A 27,066-nucleotide genomic window follows, 5' to 3' on the forward strand; every position below is an offset into this window, starting at 1 on the left:
AGGTAAGTTAACCCGCCCGATAACGATAACGTCTTTTTTCTCCCAACTTCCTCATGTTCGCGCATCGGTATGCTCTCTGCCCTTCGGTCTATTGCGCATCGTCGAGCAATGGATCCTCTCATAGCTGTCGTCGGTGCTACAGGGACAGGCAAGTCCAAGGTAGGAAACCGAACACCCCCACTTCCACACGCTGTGACTGATAAGTATAGATAGCTTGCGGTGGACTTGGCCTCTCGATTCAATGGCGAAATCATCAATGGTGATGCGATGCAGATGTATCGCGGTCTACCAATTATTACGAACCAAATCCCGGTCGATGAACGAAACGGCATCCCCCACCACCTACTCAGCTGCATTGATCTCGACGCCGAGGCATGGCGCATAGGAAACTTCAAACGAGAAGCACTACGACTTATCGAAGATATCCGGTCGCGTGGCAAGCTACCAATTCTTGTTGGCGGCACACACTATTACACCCAAGCGGTGCTGTTTAAAGACCAGCTCGTAGGCGAGGGAGCGGACGAAGAAGGCGAACCGGAACCAGGAAAAGAGCTCGAGTCGACCTCGCAGAAATGGCCGATTCTGGACGCGGAGCCTGAAATCATGCTGGAAAAGTTGCGCGAGGTAGACCCGGTCATGGCTGCCCGATGGCACCCTAGAGATGGGCGGAAAATCCGGCGGTCATTGGAGATCTACCTAAAGACAGGGCGGCCAGCCTCAGAAATCTATAAAAAGCAGATGTCGCAGAAGGAAGAAGCCGTGCAGAAGGAGGAGGGTCTACTTCGATTTAATACGTTGGTCTTTTGGGTCCATGCCGAAAAAAAGATCCTCAATGCGCGCCTGGACGCGCGCGTCGATGATATGATCGAGCAGGGCCTGATGTCCGAGGCGCAGAAAATGTCGGACTATATACATGAGAAACAATCCCAGGGTGTCGAAGTCGACCAAACGCGGGGAGTTTGGGTTTCTATTGGATTCAAAGAACTGGCGCCCTACTTTGAGGCTGTTCGGAATGGAGATCTTAGCGAGAAAGAGCTTGAAAATCTCAGACGGACATCTCTTGAATCGATTCGAACTGCCACCCGACAATACGGAACTTCTCAAGTCAAATGGATTCGCAATAAACTGTGGCGCGCACTTTCAGAATCTGGAAAGACACGTTGTCTGTACCTTTTGGACAGCTCCAATGTGAGTGAGTGGAAGAACTGCATCACCGAACCATCGGAGCAGCTTGTTCAAAAGCTGCTCCAAAACGAGCCCACGCCAGATCCCAAATCTCTTTCTGAGCTGGCGACGGCTGAGTTCAGTGCGAAGGAAGCACAGGGCCGAGTAAAGGCCCAGACAGAGATTCTGAAGTGCTACACCTGCGACCACTGCAAAAAGACAATGTCTGGCGAGGACCAGTGGAACATCCATATCAATGGACATCCCCACAGAAGGGTGCTCAGGGCTGCAAAGAAGAAAGCACAGCGCGATGTTTATTTCCGACAGAAAGAAATGGAAGAGAAGCAGAGTCAGATTTTCAAACCTGACTCATGATTATTGCATTGCATGGGCGGACCGTGGATAGATTAGCGACTGTTGATAGAAATACCCAATTCAAGGAATAACCGATTCTCCTGCAGGTGAAATTGGCGAAACATTTATAATACAGCTTTCAAAGCAGATTAGGCAGACGAAATGCCTCACTGTCTTTGTCTAATTCAAGTTGAAAATTAGTTCCCGCGAGTAAAAGTACTAATAATACATGAAAGCCCAATTATGACTCCATAGACCCTGTGGCCGTTCGCCAGGCTTTGAACGCAGGCGAAAGGATATCACCGTGTCCCTGCTCCTCAACCTGGAAAACTTCAATGACCGAGGATTTCTCCTGTTTTCGAATCCTCCACGTCCCCTCACGGTTGATGGTCTGTTTGAGCCCTGAGAAACATGTCAGTAATGCTATGATTCCCACCGAAGAGGAAATACTCACAGTCCAAGAATGCACCGGCGAAGTTGATACAGATGTTCCCATCCCAGGAGCGCTTGCCGACACTCAGCACTTTTCCTGGAATGCTGGCCGTATCCAGTTCTTCAAGACTATGGCAGATACCATTTTGATCACGGAATCCCACGATGATTTTGGGCACACCCAGCAAGAAAGATTGAGCCCAGAACTTGAGCAGTTTACGCTCATACTTGAGCATGTCGCGGTCATTGCGGATTTGAGCCGATGTCTTTAGTTCGACCCAGTTTATGGGTGCTCCTTCTTGTGATGGTTTGCAATCCCAGACTTAACGATGTCAGTACTAACGATGCTGTGTGTTATAAGGGATAGAATAGACATACTGGCATCTACCTCGCCGCCGAGAACCATGCGCGTATTCCCAATTCCGGTGCGGACGACGGAACAATACTGTGCGGCGTTGTTGACGATAACATTCTGGCGATTCTCAATTTCTTCACGTGTTGATTCATCCCATGGTTTGCGGAGTACTGCCAAGTACTCGAATTTGTAGCCTGATATTGTTACTTTAGCAAAGAAAAGCTTAAGGAAAGCATTTCTAACATACCCCAGTACATCATGAGCTCTTGTGGTGCCATCCCGGGCGGTGATCCTCGCTTACGCTGGAGCTCTTTTTGTAGGTTTTTGTACTCGTTGTTCTCTTCGATGAAACTATCATGAGTCAGTATTCATACTGTGGTTTTGGTTGATTGAATACGCACATGGTACCCTGGATCCCGTGTTAGATCATCGATACTAGTCACTTCGAGATTGATTGCTTACCTGGAAACAAGTTGCGTTCATCTCGAAGCTACAGAAAGCATCACTGTTAGAATGAAAGCACTGGTGTCAAAGGCCAAAGAGGTAAACACACCCATCATTGTTATTAAATGGGGCCGTCAGAATCTGTACATATTGATGAGCATCTGGTCAATCCGGGCGTCGATTCAACACACCTTGGTCATCATCCCTCGCCAAGTGACGATATCAACATCACACTTCTTCTCTGTGGCTTTCTCATGAGCAGCAATGGTATCAAGCAAAGCATCTAGATGCTCATCCAGAGCATCATTGAGCTTTTGGAACGTGTCATAGCCCCGATTCAAGTCTGCGGGCAGAGTAGGCGTGTAGTAATAGGCCATGGATGAATCACCCAGTGAGAAACGGCGCTCATCATCATATGAGAAGCAGGCGATTTCCTAGAAAGATGTAAGCCATTTGCCTCAGTATTTTAGCATTGCGCTTGACTCACCTTTGGTCGTCGGATGGAGGTATTGGCACCGCCGAAGCGGTGCAGGGGTTGGATGTCAAAGCTGGACCTGTTCATGATTATTTTACACACTATTGTGTCAAAGGCATGGTCAAGGAGAAAGAGAGATGGGCTCCTCTATAAAACACAGCCAAGCTAGGCGTATAGTCGTGCGGGATGCGCGTACCCGCGGTGGTATCCCTGGCCGGAAACGGTGCAGGTTAACAAATAGAGCCTGACCCAACTAGAGACAATAGCATCAATAGGAAATACAAGAAGCGAGTACATGCAAGATATCATAGATGAGGAGATGACGGAGGAGATGTTCTCTGGGCCGCGTCCCCACCAAATCTCAGCCAACTCCCCGCGAACGTTCTTGCACTGCGCCATCTGCTTCATAGCGTCGTCCAATACGTCTTGATTTCTTTCGATTCTCAGCGACTGTACTTCTGACCTGACAATGTCATCCCGCATCGATAAGACGATCGCCCGACAGCGAGAAAAGTGAGAATCCCAGGTCATTCGCCTCAGAGTGTCTCTGACAGCATTCCTTAGGATCGCCTCCGGTGCCTACTACGAAGCTCACCAGCAACTACGTGTTATTGCCGTCCGGTACATCAAGCAGTCCAACTATGATGCCGCTGCAGAAATCTTGGCCGGCGGTGCGAAGGAGCTATTGAAGGCCGGTGCCCAACAGGGTGCTTCGGCAAGTGGCGGTGACTTGGCAATTATGTTGGTGCTGGAAGTTTACAACAAGGCGGAGTGGGAGATCGCAGGTGGTAGTAACGATACGGAGGGTCGTTCTCGCAAGAGTGAGTCGATCAAGAGTGCCCGCTGGGTTGGCCAATTTGACCAGCTCAGGTGTTGCATACAGAGGCAACATTGCTAACTTGTAACTTGCCACTCTACAGAGCGCCTGATTGAGTTGCTGCGCGAATTCCCTTCAGAGGAGCCTACACGAAAGAGGTTTATTCAAGAAATGATTGGATGGAGTGGAAAGTTTGGACCATTGGAACGGGGAGACCCAGAGCTGCACCACGCTGTTGGTTCAGTATACGCTGAAGGTTGGTGATTATGCAAAAGGAAGCATTGAGTGGATTCTAATCTAGTCTCAGACAATGAGCCCTACGATGCCGAGAAACATCTCGTTCTGGGAACCTCCGAATCCGCAGAGACCCTCGCAAAGCTCGAGTACGAGTGGTACACCAACGATGAACCACACACCGCCGCCATCTATGCGTCGCGCGCAGTCTTTCCATATCTCCTCACCGGAAACATCCGCAGCGCCAACAAAGCCCTGCTCATCTTCACCTCGCGACTTTCCACAACCAACCCTGCCCTCGGTGTGCAGGAAATCAGCAGCGCCAGTTCCGATGCCCGGGTCTACCCTGCCCTTCCGTTGCTGAACTTCATCAGCTTGCTGTTGTTGACCATCCAACGCGGAAGTGCTGATCTGTTCAAGCAGCTCACTGCCCACTATGCGGCACAGATTAAAGACATTGGTATCTGGGATGATGCTCTGACTCAGATTGGCGAGCAGTACTTCGCCATTAAGGTTCCCCGGCAAGGAAACCCCTTGATGGATATGATGGGCAGTATGTTATTTGGAGGAGGCCAGGGTAATGCCGGTGGGAGACCACAAGCCCGAGCTGCGAAGAAGGTCGAGGCACCGCCTTCGAGCATGGAGCTTGATTAAGGCACCTAAAGTGCTCTTGAGACAGGCATTTGCAGTGATCATACCCAAACGATAGTGTAATGAAACCAAGATACATGCCATATGCTGGTTCGATCTAGTTCAGAAACGAATCCTTCTCAGGCTCGAACATCCAATTATCGTCATCCAATGAAGCTGCCTTTTTGCGTAGGCTCTCATTCATAATGTTCAGGATCTCTGCTTCGAATTAGCACATACTTGGGAATCAAGACCTAAAACACTCACCGTCAGGCTCATCACTCGGCACTCCATCGCGATGCCGAATCATCATTTCCAACAGATCAGCCTCGTACTCTGTACCAAGTGTCAGTAGACTCAACATAAACAGACCAGTCCATTGTCACATACTCTCTTTCTCCCGTCCACTAAGCTCCGAGGAATCAAAAGCCTCAGCCTCAAGTTCGCCCAACTCCTCCCCATCTTCCCCAATCAGAGGCGGCGGCAACGTCGGAACCTCGAGCTTATAGCTCCCATTCTTATCCCTAACCACAATCTCCTTATTCTCCACAGTCTTCAGCCGCGCAGAGGGGCCCGAATCCGAGGATGTAGGCTTTAGCCGGTGCGAGGGGCGGTTCGCAAGGTTGCTTGGGTTTGGAGCGACCGCGCCATTGGGAGGTCCTGCGGAAGCAGGTCGGCGGCTGAGATTTCCATGGAAGAGGTTGCGGCGGACAGAGTTTGGCCCCATCATGTTGCTGGCTTGTTTGCCCTGGGGTCGCGAGGGTTCTGTTTGTGTTGTTCCCGTGGAGATTGTAGGTGCGAGATAGCAGCGAGTGATACAAAGAATAAGGTGGTTGGACGTGTCGATGAGGATAGGTTTAGGTTGCGCGAGTCAAGGCTTGTATGATGGAGTGTACTGAGTTATTTCATAGACTTTGAGGTAAGAATAAATGTTGTTAGGGGAGTGACAGGAAGAATGGTGCGCGGGATGGAGTAGAGAATAGTACAACGTCGAAGTACCAGACACATAGGGATTGACGTCTAAGTAATTAGCAGTATCTGACAACTTTATCATATAAACTACTATTAAGTGAATAGCTACAAATAACTACAGCTAAATACAACCAAATCGAATATGAATCACATTTTCGAGTTTCTAAGTGTCGAGCACAGACCATCTGATAAGCCGTTTATCGCGAACCTCTTCACGCGTTGATCTCGCGTCTCTCTTGGACTTCATCATTCACCATGGCCGAATCCTCCTCCGCCGCTTCGCGCAATGCTGCAAAGGCAAACACTGCCGGTGCCCCTGCAGATTACGAACTCCCTTGGTGAGTATTATTCCTCCAGATCACAGATCACAGCTGACCTTTGTCTTCAGGGTTGAGAAGTACCGCCCTATTTTCCTCGATGACATTGTCGGTAACACCGAGACCGTTGAACGGTTAAAGATTATTGCCAAAGATGGGAATATGCCACACGTTATTATCTCCGGTATGCCGGGTATTGGAAAGACGACTTCCGTGCTATGTCTGGCACGGCAAATGTTGGGAGATGCATACAAGGAGGCAGTTCTCGAGCTGAATGCAAGTGACGAAAGAGGTTGGTTATCACTCAATGGCTTCGATTGACTGGGATGTGATGCTAATCTAGTGATTAGGTATCGACGTGGTGCGGAACCGGATCAAGGGTTTTGCTCAGAAGAAGGTTACCCTACCCCAAGGTCGCCATAAGCTGGTCATTCTCGATGAGGCCGATAGGTAGGTATTCCTGGCAAAGCATGTCTGATTCGCTGTCGCTGACATCTCACAGTATGACGGCCGGTGCCCAACAAGCCCTGCGACGTACCATGGAAATCTACTCGTCCACTACTCGATTCGCTTTCGCTTGTAACCAGTCGAACAAAATCATTGAACCCATTCAGTCCCGTTGCGCCATCCTCCGTTATGCCCGCTTAACAGATGCTCAGGTCGTAAAGCGATTGATGCAGATCTGTGAGGCGGAGAAGGTCCAGCACTCCGAAGATGGTATTGCTGCTCTTGTTTTCAGTGCCGAGGGTGATATGCGTCAGGCTATCAACAATTTGCAGAGTACCTCGTCCGGTTTCGGTTTTGTCAGTGGAGACAATGTGTTCCGTGTCGTCGACAGCCCGCACCCGGTCAAGGTCCAGGCTATGATCAAGGCTTGCTGGGAGGGTAAGGTGGATGTCGCGCTAGAGGGGTTGAACGAGCTATGGTATGTTGGAACCCAAATGATTCGAGAGGAGTCGAGCTGTTCTAACAAGGTATATCAACAGGGCCCTCGGTTACTCCTCTCACGATATTATCAGCACCATGTTCCGAGTCACCAAGACCATTCCCACACTGTCCGAACACTCCAAGTTGGAGTTTATCCGCGAAATAGGATTTACACATATGCGCATTTTGGACGGTGTGCAGTCACTGCTCCAACTTAGCGGTTGCGTGGCGAAGCTTTGCAGAATTAACATGAAACCCGAGCTTTTCGAGCCTCCCAATGCCTAAGACGGCAGTGTCTTGCATATTCCCACGGCGTTTGTTGGCTTCCTTAAGTGACTCTGGTGGCAAAGGTCCTACCAACTGCATAATGAGTTATGTCTTGTCATATGTATCAAAAATCAGTTGCTACCAAAGGCGATTTCTTCTTCCAGTATGCGACTTGCACGCAATACATCTATCTCACTTGCCCTCGACATGGCTCTTCCAGAGCTTCTCAATAACCGTAGCAACCCCCAGCACCTTCTCCTCATGAAGTTTCTTCCCGATAATCTGCAGGTTGACAGGATACCCGTCCACCTGCGTCGCATCATATAGATTCCAATTCCACTCATCGAGCTGGTTCCTCGGCTCATACCGCTCCGAGGGCATCGCATCCTGATCAGCCCTGACCTTATCCACAGGGAACGTCAATGCAGGATAATCAAGCAAATTCCAAATCTTAGTATATCCTACCCAACGGAACTTCCGATGTGGCACAGTCGTATGTGGCAAAGTAGGACTCAACAAAACATCAACAGGCTTCCCAGATGGGGACCGCACGGCGTTCCATTTATCCAGATATCCCTTCTGTGCCGCAGCTTTCCGTTTATTCAACTGCCAATATTCATACACCGAGATGGCCTCGCCACGATTGATCAAAGCTTCAACATGTGGAATAAACGGTTCACCTGCCGCAGCTACATCTCGACGGATATCCTCACAGCCATCGGCTGTATAGTACTGATCCATCAATGCAATACAAGCGGCATGGTCGGATGTGTCCCAGACGATAACCTCATGCCCATTTGCTTTGAGGACCGTCGATAGTTCCTGCAAGGCGCGTGCAATGGGAGGGTGGACTTTAACAACGCCATCATCAAGAATCAAACCGATAACCAGAGGGAGGCTTTGAATTTCCTGGAATGCACCCTCGTTCCAGGGGAGGGGAGCACATCGCGGGTCCAGATCCCAAGGCTGGCTGTTCGCTAACAAACGACTCATATAGCAGATGGACGAGAGGTCTCGAGCCATTGGGCCAATTGAAGATGGGACATGTTCCTGGCCTTCCGTTGAGACAGGGACGCCCTGGTATGGGAGTCGCGCACTCTGCATAAGTGAGCGATTACAACTTATAAAGTGGGTTTATCTGTCATATTGGTACTCACACTAGGTTTGAATCCATACAGGCCTACTGTACTCTGTGGGATCCTCACACTCCCGCCGATATCAGTTCCATACCCGATTATGGAGCCGTGCATTGCAAGCAAGGCACCTTCACCCCCGGTCGAGCCACCGGGTGACAACTCTGGATTACGAGGATTGGTCGTGAGTCCCCAGAGAGGGTTCTCGGTTTCGGCCCACTTGCATCAATGTCAGCTTCATCAATTCGGTGGAAGATACAGAGGCAGAGGCATGTTACAGACCATGATACTCTGCGGGAGATTCGTCTTGGCGATGATAATGGCACCCATCTTCTTGAGCACTTGAACAAGCACGGCATCGTCTTTGGCTGGAGCAAAGGATCTGCCCACGTATCCCAAAGTCGTGTCGACGCCTTTAACGTTGAATTGGTCTTTCAGCGTGATAGGGATTCCATGCAGTGGTCCTCTGAGCTTTCCGGTATCTTTAAACTCGGCGTCTAGGGCTCTTGCTTGCTCTATAGCGTCTTCGAAGAGGATCTCAGTGAGACTATTCGTCTATTCATCTATCAATGACTGATATATATCGGAATGGGTATGTGAGGGACATACCAATTGGTGCGCCACCACGGCTCTGATGTTAAACGGTCAGCCTGTGCTCTGCTTGGACGCTTGGAGGACGTACCGTTTGATATAGGATTTGATAACCTGTTCCGCTCGAAACTCTCCTTTCTCGAGGTGTTCTAGCAGCACAACGACATTGTCAATATCTGTGATGGCCTGAACCAAAGGGTCTTTCGCCAATTGACTGCGCTCTGCGACATTCTGTACTTGCGGTACACGTTGATCTACATCATCCACTAGATATGGGGTCAGGAGTTGATCCCTGATAGTCCGTTTCTGAGAGACGATCTGTTGCCAAGCCTGTGTGCTGCCCATGTTGCTGTTGGTGCAACTCTAGCAGCGGGCGGGCTATCTCTCTATCTATATATATTTATAACATTTTCCCCTTCGGAAAGTAGTCCGAAGTATCTTATCAAACATGTTGGAGTAATTGTTTACCTCGGAATATATTCCCCAACAATTTGGGGTCATCGACCCATGAAGATATACAAATGTAGACCGTTGACCCATTTGGGAGCGGGGACAAGTGGGTCAAACCTTCAACCTCTGGTGAACTCCAAAGCCTTTTGGCTTTCTCCGAGATCTTCCCACTCCTCGATGGAGACATCTTAATGGAATCAAGCTCAAGTACCGCAAGTACCTCCGGGCCCGCCGGTGCCATCCGAAAGAACAAGGCCATTGCAAAGCGGGCCTGCGACCAATGCAAGTTCCGCAAGATCAAGGTAAGCGCAGCCACACCCCCTTTCTGTATTCTTTATGGATCGGATCGGGATTGACTTGCCTCCAGTGTAGCCTGTCGCAGCCCTGCAAGGCCTGCCAGTCCATGGGCTTTGAATGTACATTTTTTCAACCTCAGAAGAAGCGCGGACCAACGGGGCAGTAAGTGCAGATATCGCCACCCGCCTCTAACACGACTAACCCGCGTTCAAGTCGCGTATCGCAAATCCGCCAGCAGCAAACTCCTCTGCGAGAGGAAGCTCTCCCAAAGCAAAATGCTTTCCAGTATCAGAGCACAACGCCTTCCGTGGAGCCCGGGCAGCCGGGTCCGTTGCCCGGAGCACCGTGGCCGTCGGCGCATGGTCCAGTCACGATGCCATTAGAGGGCGCTGCTGTCCTGGCACCATCAGCACCCCCAGCTTCAATGGGGACAGCTTGGGGCGCGGAAACTCCGTCCTTGGATTCTCACAGTAACAGCGCAATGAGCTGGAATGAACGAAATGACGTCGAGTATTGGCTTCCAGATAACCTGGATTCCCAAGTCCCAGTGTTCGAATTCCCAGGAAGCAATGTCTATCTCAAGCCATCTCTCCCATCTATTATCCAGCCTGTCCCGGATGCTCAGGCTATGGGCCTGCCTCCACAGGAGGCTCAAAATATGCCATTTTCACCGACCGTCGGGTCTATGCACTCAGATAACCAGGAAGGCGATGCTTCCTGGCCATCGACGATCAATGAAGCCAATATGATCCCTTGGATCGACGTCTACTTTGATCGGTTACACCCGACCTTACCCGTTCTCAACAGATCCAGCTTGTACACCGCAATGCTTACTCAGGAGCATCGCAAAAATCCCCAGTTCGGGGCAATGCTCTTGTCATTATGTGCATTCTCACTCACGCAGCCAATTGAGATTAATGAGCGGCCGACAACTTCATCCCGGGCCCTTCAGGCTCGGGCTATGATGCACGAGGCGACCAAAATGCGGAGCTGTTCTGATTTTGGTGAAAACCCAACTATCGAGGCTGTATTGACGAGCTTCTTCCTTTTTGGGTGTTTGTTTGGGAGTAATCAGCATAATGCAGCTTGGTTGCGGATACGCGAAGCCCTCGATCTTGCGGCTTCGCTGGGGTTGAATGATCCTGATTCATATCATGAACTGTCTGGCGAAGAGAAGGGGCAGAGGCTACGAACCTATCTCGTTTTATCGATCACAGAAAGGTACTTGGCAGGTCGTTACATCTCCATTATCTCGCTAACATCAATCCAGAGCCTATGCTTTGCAACGGCGGCATCCAATAACATTCTGGGGCAAACCCGGTTTTACCATGCGTTCAGTCCACGACTTCATTCACAGTGCCACGCATAGCGTTGTCTCCGGAATCATTGTCCACAATGAGAAAGACGCCGAGGGAATGATGGGTCTCGCACGAATGATGGAACTCTTCGACGCAATAGACGAAGACGTAATCGATTGCTGGAACCGACGATGCGACATCAGCAACGGGTACTGCCAGAGACTTACAGAGGCCAAAGCTCTATCAATTCACCAAAATCTCAGTCGTATCAACCAAGCCGAACGATATAGAGGCTATGACTGGTTCGAACGAGCCAAGGGTGGCCGCGGTGAAACCAACAATGTTCTCCTCGCTATGGGACTGCGTGAGACTCAAGCCGCCGACGTCTTCATTACCCAGAAATGGCTCCAGAACCGTGTTTGGCTACTCTCTTCAACACACGGTCTTTTGAGTGTTCACTCGGAACGGCCCGAAATGACCTTTGGGTATGCCGTAACTGTTGCCGAATCAACTCTCCAGCTGTGTCAGTCATTACGGCTTAGTTCCATGGAGGCTCATGGTATAGGTCTGGTATGTTTTTGATACCTCTCTACTACTCAGGTAGCTTTCAACGTGTACTAACAACTTCAATAGACCGAAAAACTGTACGATATCGCCATCTGCGCAACAAATATCCTGTGCAATACCAGCCCGCCTTGCACCCTCAACATGCCAATCAACTTCACCGAAAACATCGCCCCTGCTACATCCTCGACGCCACAGTCTCTAGCTGAGGACTTCCTGCTACTCATGACCAGCTTCCGTGGGGGAAATCATCCTTATTTGGAGAAATATAGAGCACATCTGCGTTCGCTGCAAATTATGGAAGCTAAACCTCAGGAGTGGCCTCAGCGGTGATACTGGGTTGTATTTGATGGTGTTTGGTTCAGAATCCTTGTATATACGGAGTTAACACAGACGCCGATGTCTGGAGAAGATGTGACGGAGTATTGGGCGGTCTTGTATCTTGTATTATTTACTACCTTGTTCGAGTTAAATAGAATTCGTGCTTTCTTGTGGTCAAGCTGTGAGGGCTTAAAGTCCTAGTAACTTGGTATACATACGTCACATGGTGTTACACAGACTACGGGCTATTTATCTCCCAAGCCCGAGATTTCAAAGATTCTTTAATGTTCGAGGCCTCACTTCAAATGACGATTTATACGACCTCCACTTCCGCATAGGAATCTTGGCCGCATACATCTCATCAATCTCAGCAAAAGTCCGACCCCGAGTCTCCGGCATCAGGAAATAAAAGAAGACAATGATACCAGCCATGCAACCCGCAAAGACCAGATAAGTCTTCGCGCCAAGATTGGCCGCATCGACAGAAGTCAACTGCGGGACAACAAGCGTTGTAACGACAGCTGTTGTCTGCGCACAGGCGATTGTATAGGACATGGTATGGTGGCGGAGTTTAGGGGTTGCCATTTCCGACGGCATGAGGTTCGACAAGGAGAAGAACGAACAAGCCCAGAAGAAATTGAATATGAAGGCCAGTGCGGCAATCGCCTTAATGGCCTGTTTGTTGCCTCTGTCGAAGGCTAGACCACCAGCCACCACGTCGATTACGAACAAGATGCTCATTCCGACGAATGCTGTCGGGCGCCTACCAGCTCGGTCTATGACGAAGGGTGCGGCGATGGTTCCGGCTAATGTACAGCAGGATGCAATAATCGTTAGAGTGAAGGCGTTTCCGATTCCTAGTTCTGTGAGGAACAATGTCGTGTACGTTGTTGAGAGGATAATGCCCGAGATTTGATTGAGAGAGAAGAAGGACCCCGCGGTTAGGGTTCGTTTGAGATGTTGTCGGTGGAAGATGTGCCAGAACTTGGCGTGAGATTGTAGGTCCCGTTCATTCGTTTCACTGAGCTTCATCAGACGAAGCTCGTCGTCTACTTCTTCATCGCTGAAGCCGCGCAATTTCCGCAGATTGCCTCGTGCTTTTTCCGTTTCTCCCTTCCCGACAAGCCATTGTGGGCTTTCTGGAAGGGGTATTGTCAAGACAAACAGGATAACTGGCAAGACACACTGCACAGCCAGTGGGATTTGGTAGGCTAAGAGTCCACCGATCTTATCAGATCCGAAGACCACCACAGTGCCTACCACGCCGGCTGTCAAGTTTAAGATGTTGGTTGAACTAACACATCTTCCTCGTATTGAGGCGGGAACCACCTGTTTGCACAATTAGTATCATTCAACTCCACAAGCTGGGAGGGCATGCTACCTCGGAGATATACAGAGGAGCAGTCGCATTGACAATTCCCAATGCAACTGCATTGATTGAACGGCCTCCCACAAAGGCCCCCAGATTCGGTGCAAAGACTTGAAGCAGTCCACCACCCACGGATATGATATATGCAGCAATCAAGGGCCACTTGCGACCAAAGTGGAAGTTCAACGGCGAGGCAAGCAGTCCTCCGATCACGGAGCCCACCAACGGAAGGGAGAAGACGAGGTTTTGATTGCGCGCCGTGAGGACGTACTTCCCGGAGACCGGGTTGGGTCCTTGGAATTTCTCGACCTGATCGTTATTAGGCTCTTATCCCTTGTCACAATATGGAGGGAACACTCACAAAAGGAACCAATGCGGCAACCGGAGAAATGATTTTGTCGTCAAACCCGAACAAAAATGAGGCGGCACCAAAAACTGTACAGGCGAAGATCAACTGGGCGTTGATCGCTTTCCCAGATCTTCCCTCATGCAACAAGTCGACATGCTGGACGTCTGCGTCAGAGCCATCATCTTCCTTTCGGCAAGACATGGCGACGCGGATCGAGCAAAACCAATGCCAAAAGAGCGTGGTCAACCCAAAGTCCCTGGAGCAAAAACCAGGCACTGGGGCCATGGGGAATGCAATATATACACAATGTCAATCCATGTCCAGGCCCGAACGTATGCAAGAAGCAAGGGAGTGGAAGGGATCCCCAGATTCCCAAAGATTTGCGCCCCGGATTTAATTGTCGCATGGAGTTTCTCCGAGATTTCCCATTCATCATCGACCCTTGCTCTCCACGCCAATGACAGGCCAAAAATCCGGGGTTTACTGGCTGCTGTCAGGCCTCTGCTATTCCTGCATACTCCACTTCCCCAGGGATCGTCTTGATTGTGTGATGCTGACCAGTTTCGCCGACAATCCTCCGTCGACATATGCCGAACTCGTCTCCGACTAACTGCCGGGCAAATCGTTCTCCAGATATCCACTGAGCTGGTTTGATGCAGCTATATTCATCCCGAGTGGATACCCGTGGATACCTCTATATTCTCTGATCTTGGTGGTGAAGCGAAATGAGAGACCCGCCAGCCGAGACGATGATCTAATGCAGTGGATTCTTTCTCCCTCGAACTATTTCGTCCTAGCGTTCGCCATTTTCAAATTCGATATCCAACATGCCTGGCACGGAAATTCCAGATATGGATGCGCCTATCCAGAAATCCCGACAAAAGCCTACAAGATCTGAAAGTCATGACGTGAATGGCATTTCATATCATAAGAACGCACCTCGAATCCCTACACAATGGCGACCATCATTTCATTTCCTCGCCCCAGCCGGATGGATGAACGATCCATGTGGCCTTGGCTATGATCCAGTAACAGAACTATACCATCTATCCTTCCAATGGAACCCACACGGCAATGACTGGGGCAATATGTCCTGGGGCCACGCCACATCTCCAGACCTGGTATCATGGACGACATACGAAGACCCAATTCTAACACCGATGGCTGATTATGATTGTCGTGGCGTCTTCACGGGGTGTCTACGATCAACCGACATTTCCGGCAATGCGGGGTCTCTCACTGCCATATACACCTCTGTGAGCAATCTCCCGCTCCATTACACGCTACCGTATGTCACTGGGAGCGAGTCGCTCAGTATAGCTATCTCTGAAGATGGCGGTATGACCTGGGAACGCCAGGATTGTAACCCAATTCTCACTGGTCCCCCTGAGCAATTCAACGTGACGGGCTGGAGAGATCCCTGTATTACGACTTGGGCTGAGGGGCCTCTTTCCAAGGGTTCACCATTAACTCTGTACGGATTCATATCCGGAGGTGTTGTCGGCCAGACACCAACTGCTTTTGTGTATACTGTGGACCCCAATGACCTGCGCAAATGGGAGTTCCTTGGTCCATTAGTCGACGTCGGTCTCAACCTGCGACCTTCCCGCTGGTCCGGCGATTTTGGAGCAAATTGGGAAGTTGCCAATATGATGACTCTATCCGATGGCAATGTTTATCGGGATTTCATCATTATGGGAGCAGAGGGCTGTCTGCCTTCAGAGGGCGCAATCAAAAACGGTGTACGGGAAGCTGGTAGCAAACGAGAACCCCGAGGCCAACTTTGGATGTCCGTCAAAGCATCTGAAAAGCGAAGCTCCAATTCTACAGATGAAGCCCTGGCTACATATGCATTCTCTGGGTTCTTCGATCACGGCTGTTACTACGCAGCGAACTCATTTTGGGATGTCCAAGCTTCTCAGCAAATCGTGTTTGGATGGATTACGGAGGAGGATCTTTCTGATTCTCTGCGCCATCGGCAAGGATTCAGTGGCTTGACCTCTCTACCTCGTGTCGTGGAATTGATGACATTGAACAATGTGAAAAAGGCTCGCAACTCGTCGTTGAGTTCAATTACCTCGATTGAAGTTAACCCTGATGCACATGGCACAGGCAATTTCACTGTTCATACAATGAAAATCAGCCCTGATAGCCGGCTTTCACGTCTTCGAGAAGGTGCTCAGAAGAGTCAACTTGTTAACATACCTTTATCTACCACAGCAAAGGTCATGACGGCGTTAAAATCAACTAAATGGGAAATTAACGCCGAGTTCTCTGTCGGTCAATCTTGTACACGTGTGGGCATCGGAATCCCACATACTTCCGGTAAGACCCATATTAACAAGCCAATCTGTCCCATAAATCCACCCACTAATACACTATTACACTCACAAGACCAAAAGTGCACAACGCTCTCCTGGAACCCAGACACTGAAACATTCACCATCGACCGACCGCACCTTGACAACGCAGAAGTAAACCAAGGCTTTGAAACCGCGCCGCATACATTATTCACTTTCTTGGACGAGCAGGGTCAAGAAATCGAGGAGACTCTCCGAGTACGCGCTTTCTTTGATGCTAGTGTATTGGAGGTGTTCGTTAATGACAGGACGGTCATTTCCACACGCATCTATTACCCCGGAGACCATTGTTTTGGACCTATCTTCTTTGCGGAGGCTGATACCGCCGAGAAGGATGCGCAGCCAGCGGCTGTTCTCATGAGGGCTGATGTTTGGGATGGGATTGGAGTATGAAAGTGTTGGGTTATGTTGAAATACAGTCACAGACCTTAAGTCATTTCACACCCCGACCTTTATATAATCTACATGATCAACTCACCATTATAAGCAACTGCAACCCTAGGCACTTGAAAAGGCAAAGAGAGGTGAAAGAAATACCAGACTAGGGGAAAACCCATGTATGAAACGGTATACTCGCTTCGAGGCTTTCGTGTAGAAACTGTCCAATACTTCATGGCACTGTATACACATTTATGAACCCCCTGTTGTATTGAGATGCAACATTATGATTATTATGTATAATGCAGCCACAAGAATTCAGTAGTAACACAGGGTAGAATCAGACCCAGCGTGGCAAATAGACGAGCAAGTAAGTAAAAAAAAAAAAAAAAAACATCAGTCAAAATGCACGCGGGTAGCCATGGTCATGAAATCGTACGCCAAATCGGCATCCATTGAGCAAGCGCGCGAATACAGACAAACGCAGATACAGATACAGACACTGATGGCATTCACTCCAGTATCCATACACCCGAGATATATACATGGGTATCAAAATCATAACAGCGGAAGGAGCAGACTTGTCTTATCGGGAACCACGCTTCCAGAATTTCCAGCTGGGGAAGTCGATGCGGCCATCTCGCTTGTGGATACGCCAGTAGTAGACTGGTACACCGGTGATGATGAACGCGACCACGATGAGGGTTTGCAGGGGTTCGGCGATGACTGCTCGGCTAAGGAGGAATAGACTGACGCAGCAGAAGATGATTGGGGTAGTGATCCAGGTGCGGTAAGGTCGTTCCAGGTGTGGTTCGCGGATGCGGAGGACAATGAGACCGAGTACCGTGAGGAAGTAGAAGGTGTATCCTGCTACACCGTAGAAAGTAACCAGGGTGCCGAACTCGCCGACAACGATGTATATGGTAGTGAGAGCGCCGTTGAAGGCCATGGCATAGATGGGTGTGAGGCCGAGGGTGGCTTGATCACCGAAGACTCGGGAGAGAGATTTGCGAGCCCAAGAGCGGCGGCGTAGTCGGCTGCCTGCTGGGGGACCTGTTGATGGAGTGGCGGAGAGGCCAATGCGGCCAAATAATGAAGGGAGGTAGCCTTCTTTTCCGGCTGCGTAGACTAAACGACCGCTTGTGAAGGTTGTTGCGTTAAGGGCTCCGAAACAGCTGGCTGAGACGACTAGAGCGAGGATTAAAGCTCCTGCAGCGCCGAAGACTTTTGCGCCGAATTGCACAGCGACGGTGTTGCTTGCCTCGATAGTGGAGTGAGGCAGAACGAGGAAGTATGAGACGTTTGCGAGTAGATATGACAGTATGACCAGTGGCATCGCTGTGTGGATGACCCGAGGCAGGTCGCGGTTGGGATTCTTGAACTCGCCAGTCACGTAGTTGGTCTGATGATGTGTAAGTAGAGGGTTTTCAAAAGGAGTAGAACGCCGCTTACATTGTCCCAGCCGTCAAATGCCCATAGTCCTGCATACAAGGCAACTGCAAAGTCTGAGATCTCCGTGTTGGTGCCCTCAAACCATCCTGTCGTCTTCCATTCCTCATTCGCATCTCCTCCGGACGAAAGGCCAGTCACGGCGACTATAACACCAATGACGGTGACTCCCAACAGAGCCACAAATTTGAAGAACATGAACATATCTCCAATACGGGTTGCGAACTTGGTGGATATACAGTTGAACAGAGTGACCGTCAAAAGGCCACCAAATGCAACACCCTTATTGATCCAGGGACTGACATCTCCCACATCGGCACCCACAAAGGCACGCACGACATATTCACCGAAGATGATCGATATGATCGCCGCAGACCCAGGCTTCAACACCAACACGGCACACCATGTAAAGAGGAAACCCGGGAGCTCTCCAAAGATCTTGGACAGATAAATCTGCGAGCCACCATTGAGCGGAATAGCTCCTCCCAGCTCCGCATAGCTCGCAGCACCCGTCCAGGCTAATAGACCAGCCACAGCCCAAACAATGAGCGAGGCGCCTGGCGACCCGGCGTTGGCATTGACCTGACTCGGCGAAGAGAAGATACCAGAACCAATAATGAGCCCAACAATAAGCGACAGCCCATTCAAATATGTCAGTGTCTTATTCCGCTCCAGCGATCCATCCACCTGTCGGTCCGCCGACGGAGTCCCAACCGGCGCATATCCGCCCTGTGTTTGCGACAGCGGGAAAAGCGTACGTCCAAAATCAAATGCCGAGGAAATGGAATATGACCGGAGACCCCTCTGGTGACCCGATTCGAGTTCGACATCCCGATGCGACTCCCCTAGGGGATCTTCGTCCTCGAGGGAGAGCTTGCGGGATGAGGAGATGCCATCTGGGGAGGAGGAGCGCGAGGAGCCTACAGAGACGGGGGACGAGGATGCGAGGGAGGCGAGTTCTAGCGAGTCTCGAGGAGCGAGGTTGCCATTCCTGTTGCCTTGTGTGTAGGCGTTCGACATTCTCTTTGTTCAAGCGAGGAGAGATGGCTGATGCGATGGCGATGGCGAAAGATAGTATATCGTCAGAGGCGAAAGGGGTTCCCCATTGCCCGAACGAGAACCGCGAGTAGTGAGTGTGAGTGCGTGAAAGAGAGAGAGTGTGTGTGAGAAAGCAGTCGAGAGAAGAAGGGTGCCAAGGGGTGCAATTTATTGAGTGTCGATCACCCAATCGGCGCTTGTTCTTCCCATTCCCCGCGATTTCTCTCTTTTTCGCCCTCATCGCGCTTCCATGAGACCTCACACGCCTTCTCTGTGCTGTAGAGGCAGCCTGAGAGCCATTGCCCGGCCTCGCTATGCTTCAACCGCGACCTCACCCTCACCCTCACCCTCACCCTCGAACCCAAGTCCGATCCCGACTCCGTCACCGAAGTCTTCCCCCGGCTCCAACCCACGTCGCTGGCTGGGCATTATATTCGTGGGAGTATCAGCCGCAGCCGCAGGTGCATATATCCGGTCTCAGAACTCAGACTCGGCGACCCTAAACCCAGACACGTTCACGAAGTACAGCCTCGTATCGCGCGAGCCCGTGTCGGCCACGAGCAGCCTCTTCACCCTGCGACCGCGCAAACCCAGCGAAGACAACTATGATGTCTACGAGGAGGCATGGCGGGCCGGAGTATGGAGTGTGATGTTCAAGCAGCCCCAGCTACAAATTGGAAGAGATTATACACCGCTACCTACGACTGCTGCGACATCGTTAAGTGTGGACGATGAGAATGAGGGTTGCTTGCGCTTTTTCATTCGTAAGGATCCTTTCGGGGAGGTGTCGCGGTACCTGCATAGCATTGATGTAGGTGCTGATGTGGAAATGCGTGGTCCTAAGATTGAATGCGCTATACCGAGTGAGACCGATGATATTCTTTTTATTGCTGGTGGGACTGGGATTGCGCCGGCTCTACAGGCTGGATATTCTCTATTGTCTCGCACGAACAGTGAGCGTCGACCAAGGATTCACATTCTGTGGGCGAATCGGCTGAAGGATGATTGTGCTGGCGGTCAAAGTGATTCCGCGAAGCCGCAGCCCCGAGGCTGGTTTTCTGGGTGGTTTGGCTCGTCCAAGAGTCTCGAGAGCAAGAAACAGGATGCTGTGGCTGTAATGGAAGACAAGCACACTTCTTTGATTGTACGAGAGCTCGAGGCCCTCAAGTCGCAATACCCCGGACAGGTTACCGTGGACTACTATTTGGACGAGGAGAACACGTTCATTGGAAAGAAGGATATCATGAACTCGATTCAATCCACACCAACAGACAGCTCTCGCAAGAGCAAGCTGATTTTGGTTTCCGGGCCCGAGGGCTTCATCAGCTATATGGCTGGGCCGAAGCTCTGGGCACAGGGACAGGAGCTCCAAGGACCCTTGAAAGGAGTCATTCGGGAACTCGACCTCAAAGAATGGGGCGTGTGGAAGCTCTGAGCTCTGAACCTTGTACCAACGTCGGAAACCTTTTGTCATTAAAGCATATTATATAGCATGGATATATTGGGGAGTTATGTTGAATAAACAGTCGCAACTGTCTTGGACTTTCGTCCTATTTCGTTACCCATCACACGTTCCTGGCTTAAAGCTCCAGGTTGAATTCGCTCAAACACAATAATGCCCTCGAATCTATTGTCCGGTGGCAAAGTCTTCGAGGTACTTCACCAATTTCTGCACATTTTCCAACGGAACCGCGTTGTAGTTGCTGGCACGCATGCCGCCTACACTGCGGTGGCCCTTGAGGCCTTGGAGAAGACGCTTCTCAGCACCTGCAATGAACTCCTTCTCCTTGACGTCGTCGCCGCCGTTGACGCGGAAGCAGATGTTCATGCGGCTGCGGACGCTGGCGTCCGGAACAACCTGGTAGACTTGAGGGTACTTGTCCAAGACACCGTAGATAAGCTGGGCCTTGTTGTTAGCGACGGCCTCTTGGCCGCTCACCTTCTGGGTGCTGAACTCGGCCACAAGGTCAGCCATGACCTGGCCAGCAATCCAGAGGTTAAAGATAGGGAGGGTGTTGTAGAGGGAGTTGTTCTTCGCGATAGTGGCGTAGTCGAACACGACCGGACCGGGGAGACCACCGATGTTCAAGCGGTGAAGGAGAGCAGGGGAGGAGTCGCGGTCTGGGGAGGGAGGAGATCCTTGCGAACAATGGAAATGGTGATGCCGGTGACACCAATGTTCTTTTGCGCACCGCCCTGTGTATACAATTAGCTTGGTACTGCCATGTTGATTAGGTTATTACTTACGAAGATGACGGCATATTTGCTAACATCAACCTTGCGGCTGATGAAGTTGGAGCTCATATCAGCCACAACGAGGCGCTCGTCCTCGGCATCCTGACCCTGAGCCTCCAATGACTTGGGGAATTGCTGGAACTCCACACCATCAACGGTCTCGTTGTCACAGAAGTAGACAAACGCGGAACCCTTGCCGCCCTCCTTCTTGGTGGGGGTCAAAGACCAGGACTCCTCAGCGGGAATAGTTCCAAACTTTCCACCGTTGGCCTTGCGAGCATCAAGAGCAACGTTCACGTACTTGGAACCTACAAGCTTGCTCGCTTCCTGGGAAGCCTTGAGCGACCAAGATCCAGTCACAAGGTAATCCAACTTCAACTCCTCCTCAACTTCCTTCTGGAGTCTCTGGAAGACCAATTCGTCGATCTGCGACTTTTCCGCACCGGGGTTAGCCGCCTGCGCATCGGTCTCAGCCCTGCGGCGGCGGCGCTCAATCCAGACGGAAACAAGGTTCTGCACCACAGCGCTGAAACCACCGCTACCACCGGCCTGCATGAACAGGATCTCATAGTTGTCGGGAATATCGAGCAGAGCGGTCAAGTTGGCTTTGGCATCGTCGAGGATCTTGTTGGCCGTGGGCGAGCGGTGCGAGATCTCGCCGAGACCAAGACCGCAATCGTTGAAATTGACGAAGGCCTTGGCACCGGCCTCGACGACGGAGGTAGGGAGGGGAGCTGGGCCGGCTCCAAAGTAGGAGATTTCTTGTCTGGAGGGCATGATTGAGGTGAGGATATGTGCAGAAAAGAGAAGAGCGGGAGGGAAAAGATCAAAGTGTGGACCGCTGGTGGATCACCCGGGAGTACAGAGTATTTATACGATGGTTATGCTCTTCCCAGGTTATATGTTGAGGTTTTCTTTTTTGAAGAAATAGCGCCCAATATATTCACCGGACGTGTACGTATGTTTAGCATCCAATTACTAGTTTCATAGGCAGTCGCGGCAATGGCGGGGTATGAGTCAATTGTGAGAACCCTGGTGGTTGAGTCATGGAATATATTGATGTTTTTACTGCTTACTATGTACCTAATGCTCTGAAGAACTTGGTGCTTGAACTACCATGTTGTTTTATTCTAGTTCATTTGATGATCGCCGACTAAGGTTATACAATACTCTATCCAATGGCGGGGTCAAGGCATATACTTCCTGCCCAAGGCATTTTTGTCGATAGTACAGAGTCCATGTATAAGCAATTAATCTAAGATGACTATGTCCAGCTGAACGCTGTAAATGTAATTGCCCTCTGCTCTGGGTCTATAACTTCGTGTATACTGTTATACTGTTACTGGGTAGTAGGCTACTGACTAGTTAGATGGATCCGGTATCGGCTGAACGCCGAGTCACGTGCAAAATGATGTGATCGTTTTGCACTGTTTGTCTCATATCGAACTAAGTTATCCTGCAACGTCCCTATATATCGGTTTATTCTGGCCTGGCACAGACGACCATCAGCCTGAACTTGCCAATCATCAATGCCCACTGCCGTCGGAGCATAAAATTTCCGGAATGCATCATATTTCGTTTTGATCGCGTGCAGGGAATTGTAGTTGGAACCAAAAGGCCTGCTTCCAGTCTGGCTGTTGGGGAACCGCCTGTCTGTATGGTTAGCTGGTGATTTACAAGTCATGAATGTGCCTCGCCTTGCCTCGCTCATATAACACCCCGAGTCTGGAGTCAAGTCTGTCAGGATCGGCACCCACTTGGTCGGTGGGCCAGTTCCTAGAGTTCGTGTGTCAGGGAGCACTTCGAAGCTGCTGCACATCATGCCGGAGAAGAGCGTACGTAGACAAGTAACAATCAATGCCACTGTACGCCACGCTGGCAGAACTAAATTCCAGATATTACCCGTCACACATGACGAGACATTCAGTCCAGTGCCCACAAATGTGACCCCATCAGCGGTGATTCTCTGGACGGCATCCGTGAGCTGTGAGTTGTTCTGCTGGATGACATCGAGCGGGATAAGACGGCCGTCATATTACGCGTTTTGCACCAGCTGCGTCGGGTTTCGTTCGATCAGTTGCATATAGTGCTGAAAATAGGAGGGCGACTGGGTGATGTTCAGGGTGTAGGAGATGTTCAGTTCATGCAGGTTTTGCAGAAAAGGCGCCAGCAACGTCTTGGCCTTCGCTGCTGTATGCATGGGCAGTGTCAGCGGGGTGAGCAGGAACGATGAATGTGTGATCTCTGCGATAGCCATCCCACCAGTCGCGGTGTACGCGGGCAGGTGACGATGGTAATGGCCCACGGCTTCAAAGAAATGCCTCGATGAGGAGGTATTGCTCTCGAACTGGAGAACGACGCCGGTGGCAGGGAAATCAGGAAACGCCTTGACGGTCATGGCATACACGACGCCATATGTCCCTCCTCCGCCGCCTCCAGAAAGCGCCCGGTACGGATCCGGGTACTAGGTGGGCGATGCAGTCAGCAATCGTCCCATCTCATCCACCACTCCCCATTCCAAGACCAGGTCGGCCCCAAGGCCGAACCGAGAGCTCAAGGCCGAGTGACCCCGCCTTGCGTGTAGCCGCCAACGGGGCCTACAGTGGCACATTCGCCGCCCACAATGACCAGCCCTCGTGCATGGGCGGCCTCATAGATGTCGACGCCTTGAACGCCTGCAGTCATGCGCAGGGCCGGCCGGGTATAGTGCGCACTGGTGTAGTTCAGGAAGTCAATGTCCTGAAGAACATCTATACCGGGTAATATATACTCATGGCCCGTGTTGCGAATGACGAAACGAATATTTCGTTCCTGGGCGAATCGAATCGTCTCAATGAACTCGTCCGGGGAGCTGGCATTGACCGTGTAGCGCACCATTGCACCCAATGTGCAGGGTTTTGATCGGGGGGTAAAGGCTTCACAGGTCTCATTGGCGACGAAGGCTGCCATGAAGAGGAGAAGGAGAGCGGGAGAGCCTGTCCTACCACTGGCTGGCATGGGTATTATCTGCATTTATCGTGGAATTGCCATTTACATTTCTCAGCTCGCTGACCTACTGGCTGCTGTGGTACTTCCCTGTTGGATATTTCTATGCCCTCGCGCGCAGGGTACAGTTTCCTTATGTACGAGCTCTTTGGAGTATTTGCTACCAGTCTTGCTCAGCTGTGCGCATCGCTCATGCCAAATATCGAGGCCGCTTTTGCTGCTAACGGATTCTTTTTCATGTTCTGCAACACCTTCGCGGGAACACTTTCGCCAAAGCCGGTGACCCACCCCGGCTGGCGTTGCTACTACAAGGTCTCTCCACTCTTCTACTTAAACAAGGGCGTCGCCGTGGATGTATTGCAAGATTTGCCAATCCGGTGCGAGGAGTCGGAGATCTTAACCTTCTACACGGTAAATGGCACGAGCTGTGGCCAGTGTGCCCAAGACTTCCTGAAAAGCGCCACGGGATATCTGCTCAATCCCACCAGCATGACGGAGTGCCATTATTGTCGTTACAGTGACGGACAATCATACGTAAGTAGTTTCTGATCAGGGGAAAACAATGTATCTAGTTCAGGAACTAATCATTCAGTAGTACTGGCAATATGGCCATGAGTTTGCTAATCGGCATCGCAATATCGGCATTTTCATCGAATTTATCGCGTTCAATTTCACCATGGTTCTAGTAATAACCTATCTCACTAACATGCGCCGTCAATGACGGATGGTACATTCCTGTTTGTTGTGGCTCCAGACTACAAGAGAGGGACCTGAATTTTGGGAGTGACTTTGATTAGAGTAGGAAAGCCAAGATAGATAGGAAAGTTTAATTGAATGATCTGGTTCTCTCTCCGAGTTCCCTGCGTGTGATTCTACTCGCAGTATCTTATTATTGACCGTAATGAGCTCTAGGCCTCGACGGAAGTGACATGACATCCACTACAGCTCCGGCTTTTGAGCGATGATCTTTCCCAAGAAAGCTTTCCTCCGCATCCGAACTAAATGGAACATGCACTACACCGATATTAGTTGGTAAGCCATCACTAGCATGGCGGGTTTCTCTTGGCTAATCTGGTTTGGGAAGCTCAACTCCAACTCCATGGAGTAAGTGTCAACATCCATCTCATACCAAGGTGTCTTGGCTACCAAGACTTAATTTATCCTAGATTGGCAGATGGGAGACCGGCGCATATTAAGACCACCAAGCTTTCTTCAAACAAGTTGAAGTGCCGAAGTATTGATATTCCGAGCAGAATCACTCTTTTCCCTCAATCTGTTGTTATATTTGCGTCCTGCAAACTATGAACAAGATGAAGCTTTCCAGTGATGAAATGATCATGGCTTCCTCAGATGAGAGTGCTCAGATAAGCTATAACACGTCGCTTTCACGTCATGGGAACAGGCAGGAGGAAGCTTTCCAGCCAGTCCCACAGATTGGCAGTCCAGTAAAGTACCTTATCCACACATATTCCATTGAAAAGATTAGACCATCATCTTACAATACATAACCTACTACCAGACAGCTCTAGACATGGGCGCATTCGCAATTGCCTTTACAACTCTATCGATGAGTCTCATGGAGTGGCGAAGCGCAGTCATTACAAATGCATATATCGGAATTGCTTCTTCACAGCGGGCATGGGCCTGGTGTTGATCGCCCAGTGGGAGCTAGTGCGCGGAAATTCATTTGGTCATACGGTCTTTGGGGGCTTTGGTCAGTATCCAGTATCCTCTATCTCGATATTTGTGCTCTGTCTGGATCTGATTATTTGCTTTTATCCAGGTTTGTTTAACTTCGCTTTTGCCGCGATCAATGCACCGGCCTTTGGGGTCGCGGATGCCTCTAAAGATGATCCTGCCGCATTGAATAATGCGATTGGATATTTTCTACTCAGTGAATTCCTTTATTCTTCTAGTTGGGATCATGCTAATATGACGACAGTATGGGGAATATTCGTTTTCTTTTTCACCATTGCCGCAATGCCAATGTCAGTAACCACATATCTATTCTAAAAACGTGGTCACAGCTGACTAGGAAACAGGAACCTGGTGTATATGGCTATGCTTGGAACCTCCCAAATCACATACACTGTGTTGGCTGCATCGTACTTCTCGATGGCGGACGATCGTGTATCAACTGGCGTCGCTCTGAAGAAGGCAGCTGGGGCGTTCGACTTTGTCCCCGGGTTGTTGGCATGGTACACGGTCAGCCACCTGATGCGTCAGGATGCACTCCTGTTCTCGTTCCCACTGGGGAATACTGGTCTTTTGTACGCGCGATGCGGCGGAAGAGACGATGTATCAAAAGGGGGGGACCAGGGCTTTTAGGGTCACATGGCCTGATGGGTGTAGAGATGAACGAGCTTTGGGTGTCAGTCTGGATATTTACGAGACTGATGGTGAGATTTAAATGAAGCTATCGCGTTGTGAGATACATTATGCACTATGATGATCTATTTGGCGAGTGTGACCGAGTCTCCTCGGCATATGTTTCAACGATTGTATCGGAGTACAGATCATCATAAATCTGAGCTGAAATACTATCCAACATAACTCTATGAACCCGTTCTGTTACCCTACTTATTTCATCAAAAATCAAACCTGTTGCCAGTACGCACACCGGTCTGTATTGGTGGAGGCCGGCTGAACATTCACTCCGTCGTCTCCCAGATAGAGCAGATTAGCCTGTCCATGCTTGCAGGCGTGTCATTATCAGAGAGGACCCAAAGGAGGTGTCTGTGTATATCGCAGACTACATCATCGGTATGTGATAGAGAGGCACTTGGGGGTCTCTCTCGACATTCGGATTTCCCGTCTTAACAAACTGCGCGATCTGCCATTGTATCAGTCGAGCGATGGTG

The 27,066-nt window shown here is 50.4% G+C and overlaps 15 protein-coding genes across 15 annotated transcripts; 8 read left to right on the forward strand and 7 right to left on the reverse strand.

The window, feature by feature from the left end:
• Positions 1 to 69: 69 nt before the first annotated feature.
• N7446_013640 (tRNA dimethylallyltransferase) lies at positions 70 to 1,539 on the forward strand (the record flags this gene model as incomplete). Its single annotated transcript, XM_058522380.1, has 2 exons — positions 70 to 159; positions 214 to 1,539. 2 exons carry the CDS (start codon positions 70 to 72, stop codon positions 1,537 to 1,539), a joined length of 1,416 nt encoding a protein of 471 aa, XP_058365857.1.
• Positions 1,540 to 1,759: 220 nt separating this feature from the next.
• N7446_013641 (DXO/RAI1 family decapping nuclease) lies at positions 1,760 to 3,311 on the reverse strand (the record flags this gene model as incomplete). The annotated part of the gene is made up of 9 exons (XM_058522381.1): positions 1,760 to 1,920; positions 1,973 to 2,272; positions 2,329 to 2,499; positions 2,553 to 2,656; positions 2,707 to 2,714; positions 2,768 to 2,795; positions 2,859 to 2,890; positions 2,941 to 3,183; positions 3,237 to 3,311. 9 exons carry the CDS (start codon positions 3,309 to 3,311, stop codon positions 1,760 to 1,762), a joined length of 1,122 nt encoding a protein of 373 aa, XP_058365858.1.
• Positions 3,312 to 3,693: 382 nt separating this feature from the next.
• On the forward strand, positions 3,694 to 4,929 carry N7446_013642 (protein GET4; the record flags this gene model as incomplete). The annotated part of the gene is made up of 4 exons (XM_058522382.1): positions 3,694 to 3,737; positions 3,789 to 4,045; positions 4,145 to 4,297; positions 4,349 to 4,929. 4 exons carry the CDS (start codon positions 3,694 to 3,696, stop codon positions 4,927 to 4,929), a joined length of 1,035 nt encoding a protein of 344 aa, XP_058365859.1.
• Positions 4,930 to 5,023: 94 nt separating this feature from the next.
• On the reverse strand, positions 5,024 to 5,635 carry N7446_013643 (uncharacterized protein; the record flags this gene model as incomplete). Its single annotated transcript, XM_058522383.1, has 3 exons — positions 5,024 to 5,124; positions 5,173 to 5,241; positions 5,296 to 5,635. The coding sequence occupies 3 exons, from the start codon at positions 5,633 to 5,635 to the stop codon at positions 5,024 to 5,026; spliced, it is 510 nt and encodes a 169-aa protein (XP_058365860.1).
• Positions 5,636 to 6,132: 497 nt separating this feature from the next.
• On the forward strand, positions 6,133 to 7,406 carry N7446_013644 (replication factor C subunit 4; the record flags this gene model as incomplete). The annotated part of the gene is made up of 5 exons (XM_058522384.1): positions 6,133 to 6,215; positions 6,266 to 6,486; positions 6,545 to 6,644; positions 6,697 to 7,119; positions 7,181 to 7,406. 5 exons carry the CDS (start codon positions 6,133 to 6,135, stop codon positions 7,404 to 7,406), a joined length of 1,053 nt encoding a protein of 350 aa, XP_058365861.1.
• A 174-nt stretch (positions 7,407 to 7,580) lies between these two features.
• On the reverse strand, positions 7,581 to 9,457 carry N7446_013645 (amidase; the record flags this gene model as incomplete). Its single annotated transcript, XM_058522385.1, has 5 exons — positions 7,581 to 8,486; positions 8,546 to 8,740; positions 8,804 to 9,076; positions 9,131 to 9,152; positions 9,204 to 9,457. 5 exons carry the CDS (start codon positions 9,455 to 9,457, stop codon positions 7,581 to 7,583), a joined length of 1,650 nt encoding a protein of 549 aa, XP_058365862.1.
• Positions 9,458 to 9,753: 296 nt separating this feature from the next.
• N7446_013646 (CeGAL family transcription factor) lies at positions 9,754 to 12,054 on the forward strand (the record flags this gene model as incomplete). Its single annotated transcript, XM_058522386.1, has 5 exons — positions 9,754 to 9,864; positions 9,930 to 10,021; positions 10,073 to 11,080; positions 11,130 to 11,727; positions 11,791 to 12,054. The coding sequence occupies 5 exons, from the start codon at positions 9,754 to 9,756 to the stop codon at positions 12,052 to 12,054; spliced, it is 2,073 nt and encodes a 690-aa protein (XP_058365863.1).
• Positions 12,055 to 12,312: 258 nt separating this feature from the next.
• N7446_013647 (uncharacterized protein) lies at positions 12,313 to 14,045 on the reverse strand (the record flags this gene model as incomplete). Its single annotated transcript, XM_058522387.1, has 3 exons — positions 12,313 to 13,371; positions 13,424 to 13,720; positions 13,773 to 14,045. The coding sequence occupies 3 exons, from the start codon at positions 14,043 to 14,045 to the stop codon at positions 12,313 to 12,315; spliced, it is 1,629 nt and encodes a 542-aa protein (XP_058365864.1).
• Positions 14,046 to 14,204: 159 nt separating this feature from the next.
• N7446_013648 (glycoside hydrolase family 32 protein) lies at positions 14,205 to 16,592 on the forward strand. The gene is made up of 2 exons (XM_058522388.1): positions 14,205 to 16,085; positions 16,155 to 16,592. The coding sequence occupies exons 1-2, from the start codon at positions 14,588 to 14,590 to the stop codon at positions 16,511 to 16,513; spliced, it is 1,857 nt and encodes a 618-aa protein (XP_058365865.1). The 5' UTR covers positions 14,205 to 14,587; the 3' UTR covers positions 16,514 to 16,592.
• Positions 16,593 to 17,084: 492 nt separating this feature from the next.
• N7446_013649 (putative amino acid transporter) lies at positions 17,085 to 18,967 on the reverse strand (the record flags this gene model as incomplete). Its single annotated transcript, XM_058522389.1, has 2 exons — positions 17,085 to 17,900; positions 17,951 to 18,967. 2 exons carry the CDS (start codon positions 18,965 to 18,967, stop codon positions 17,085 to 17,087), a joined length of 1,833 nt encoding a protein of 610 aa, XP_058365866.1.
• Positions 18,968 to 19,235: 268 nt separating this feature from the next.
• On the forward strand, positions 19,236 to 20,420 carry N7446_013650 (cytochrome b5 reductase family protein; the record flags this gene model as incomplete). Its single annotated transcript, XM_058522390.1, has 1 exon — positions 19,236 to 20,420. The coding sequence occupies one exon, from the start codon at positions 19,236 to 19,238 to the stop codon at positions 20,418 to 20,420; it is 1,185 nt and encodes a 394-aa protein (XP_058365867.1).
• A 192-nt stretch (positions 20,421 to 20,612) lies between these two features.
• Positions 20,613 to 21,997, reverse strand: N7446_013651 (O-phospho-L-serine:2-oxoglutarate transaminase; the record flags this gene model as incomplete). Its single annotated transcript, XM_058522391.1, has 2 exons — positions 20,613 to 21,181; positions 21,229 to 21,997. 2 exons carry the CDS (start codon positions 21,995 to 21,997, stop codon positions 20,613 to 20,615), a joined length of 1,338 nt encoding a protein of 445 aa, XP_058365868.1.
• Positions 21,998 to 23,255: 1,258 nt separating this feature from the next.
• N7446_013652 (FAD linked oxidase N-terminal) lies at positions 23,256 to 24,217 on the reverse strand (the record flags this gene model as incomplete). Its single annotated transcript, XM_058522392.1, has 2 exons — positions 23,256 to 23,684; positions 23,789 to 24,217. 2 exons carry the CDS (start codon positions 24,215 to 24,217, stop codon positions 23,256 to 23,258), a joined length of 858 nt encoding a protein of 285 aa, XP_058365869.1.
• A 93-nt stretch (positions 24,218 to 24,310) lies between these two features.
• On the forward strand, positions 24,311 to 25,017 carry N7446_013653 (CDR ABC transporter; the record flags this gene model as incomplete). Its single annotated transcript, XM_058522393.1, has 2 exons — positions 24,311 to 24,739; positions 24,801 to 25,017. 2 exons carry the CDS (start codon positions 24,311 to 24,313, stop codon positions 24,924 to 24,926), a joined length of 555 nt encoding a protein of 184 aa, XP_058365870.1. The 3' UTR covers positions 24,927 to 25,017.
• Positions 25,018 to 26,260: 1,243 nt separating this feature from the next.
• Positions 26,261 to 26,533, forward strand: N7446_013654 (GPR1/FUN34/yaaH protein; the record flags this gene model as incomplete). The annotated part of the gene is made up of 1 exon (XM_058522394.1): positions 26,261 to 26,533. The coding sequence occupies one exon, from the start codon at positions 26,261 to 26,263 to the stop codon at positions 26,531 to 26,533; it is 273 nt and encodes a 90-aa protein (XP_058365871.1).
• Between the last annotated feature and the right edge of the window lie 533 nt (positions 26,534 to 27,066).

Source organism: Penicillium canescens (assembly GCF_028828765.1).
Source record: "Penicillium canescens strain IBT 15451 chromosome Unknown utg000011l_segment0_segment0, whole genome shotgun sequence".
Lineage (NCBI taxonomy): Eukaryota > Fungi > Ascomycota > Eurotiomycetes > Eurotiales > Aspergillaceae > Penicillium > Penicillium canescens.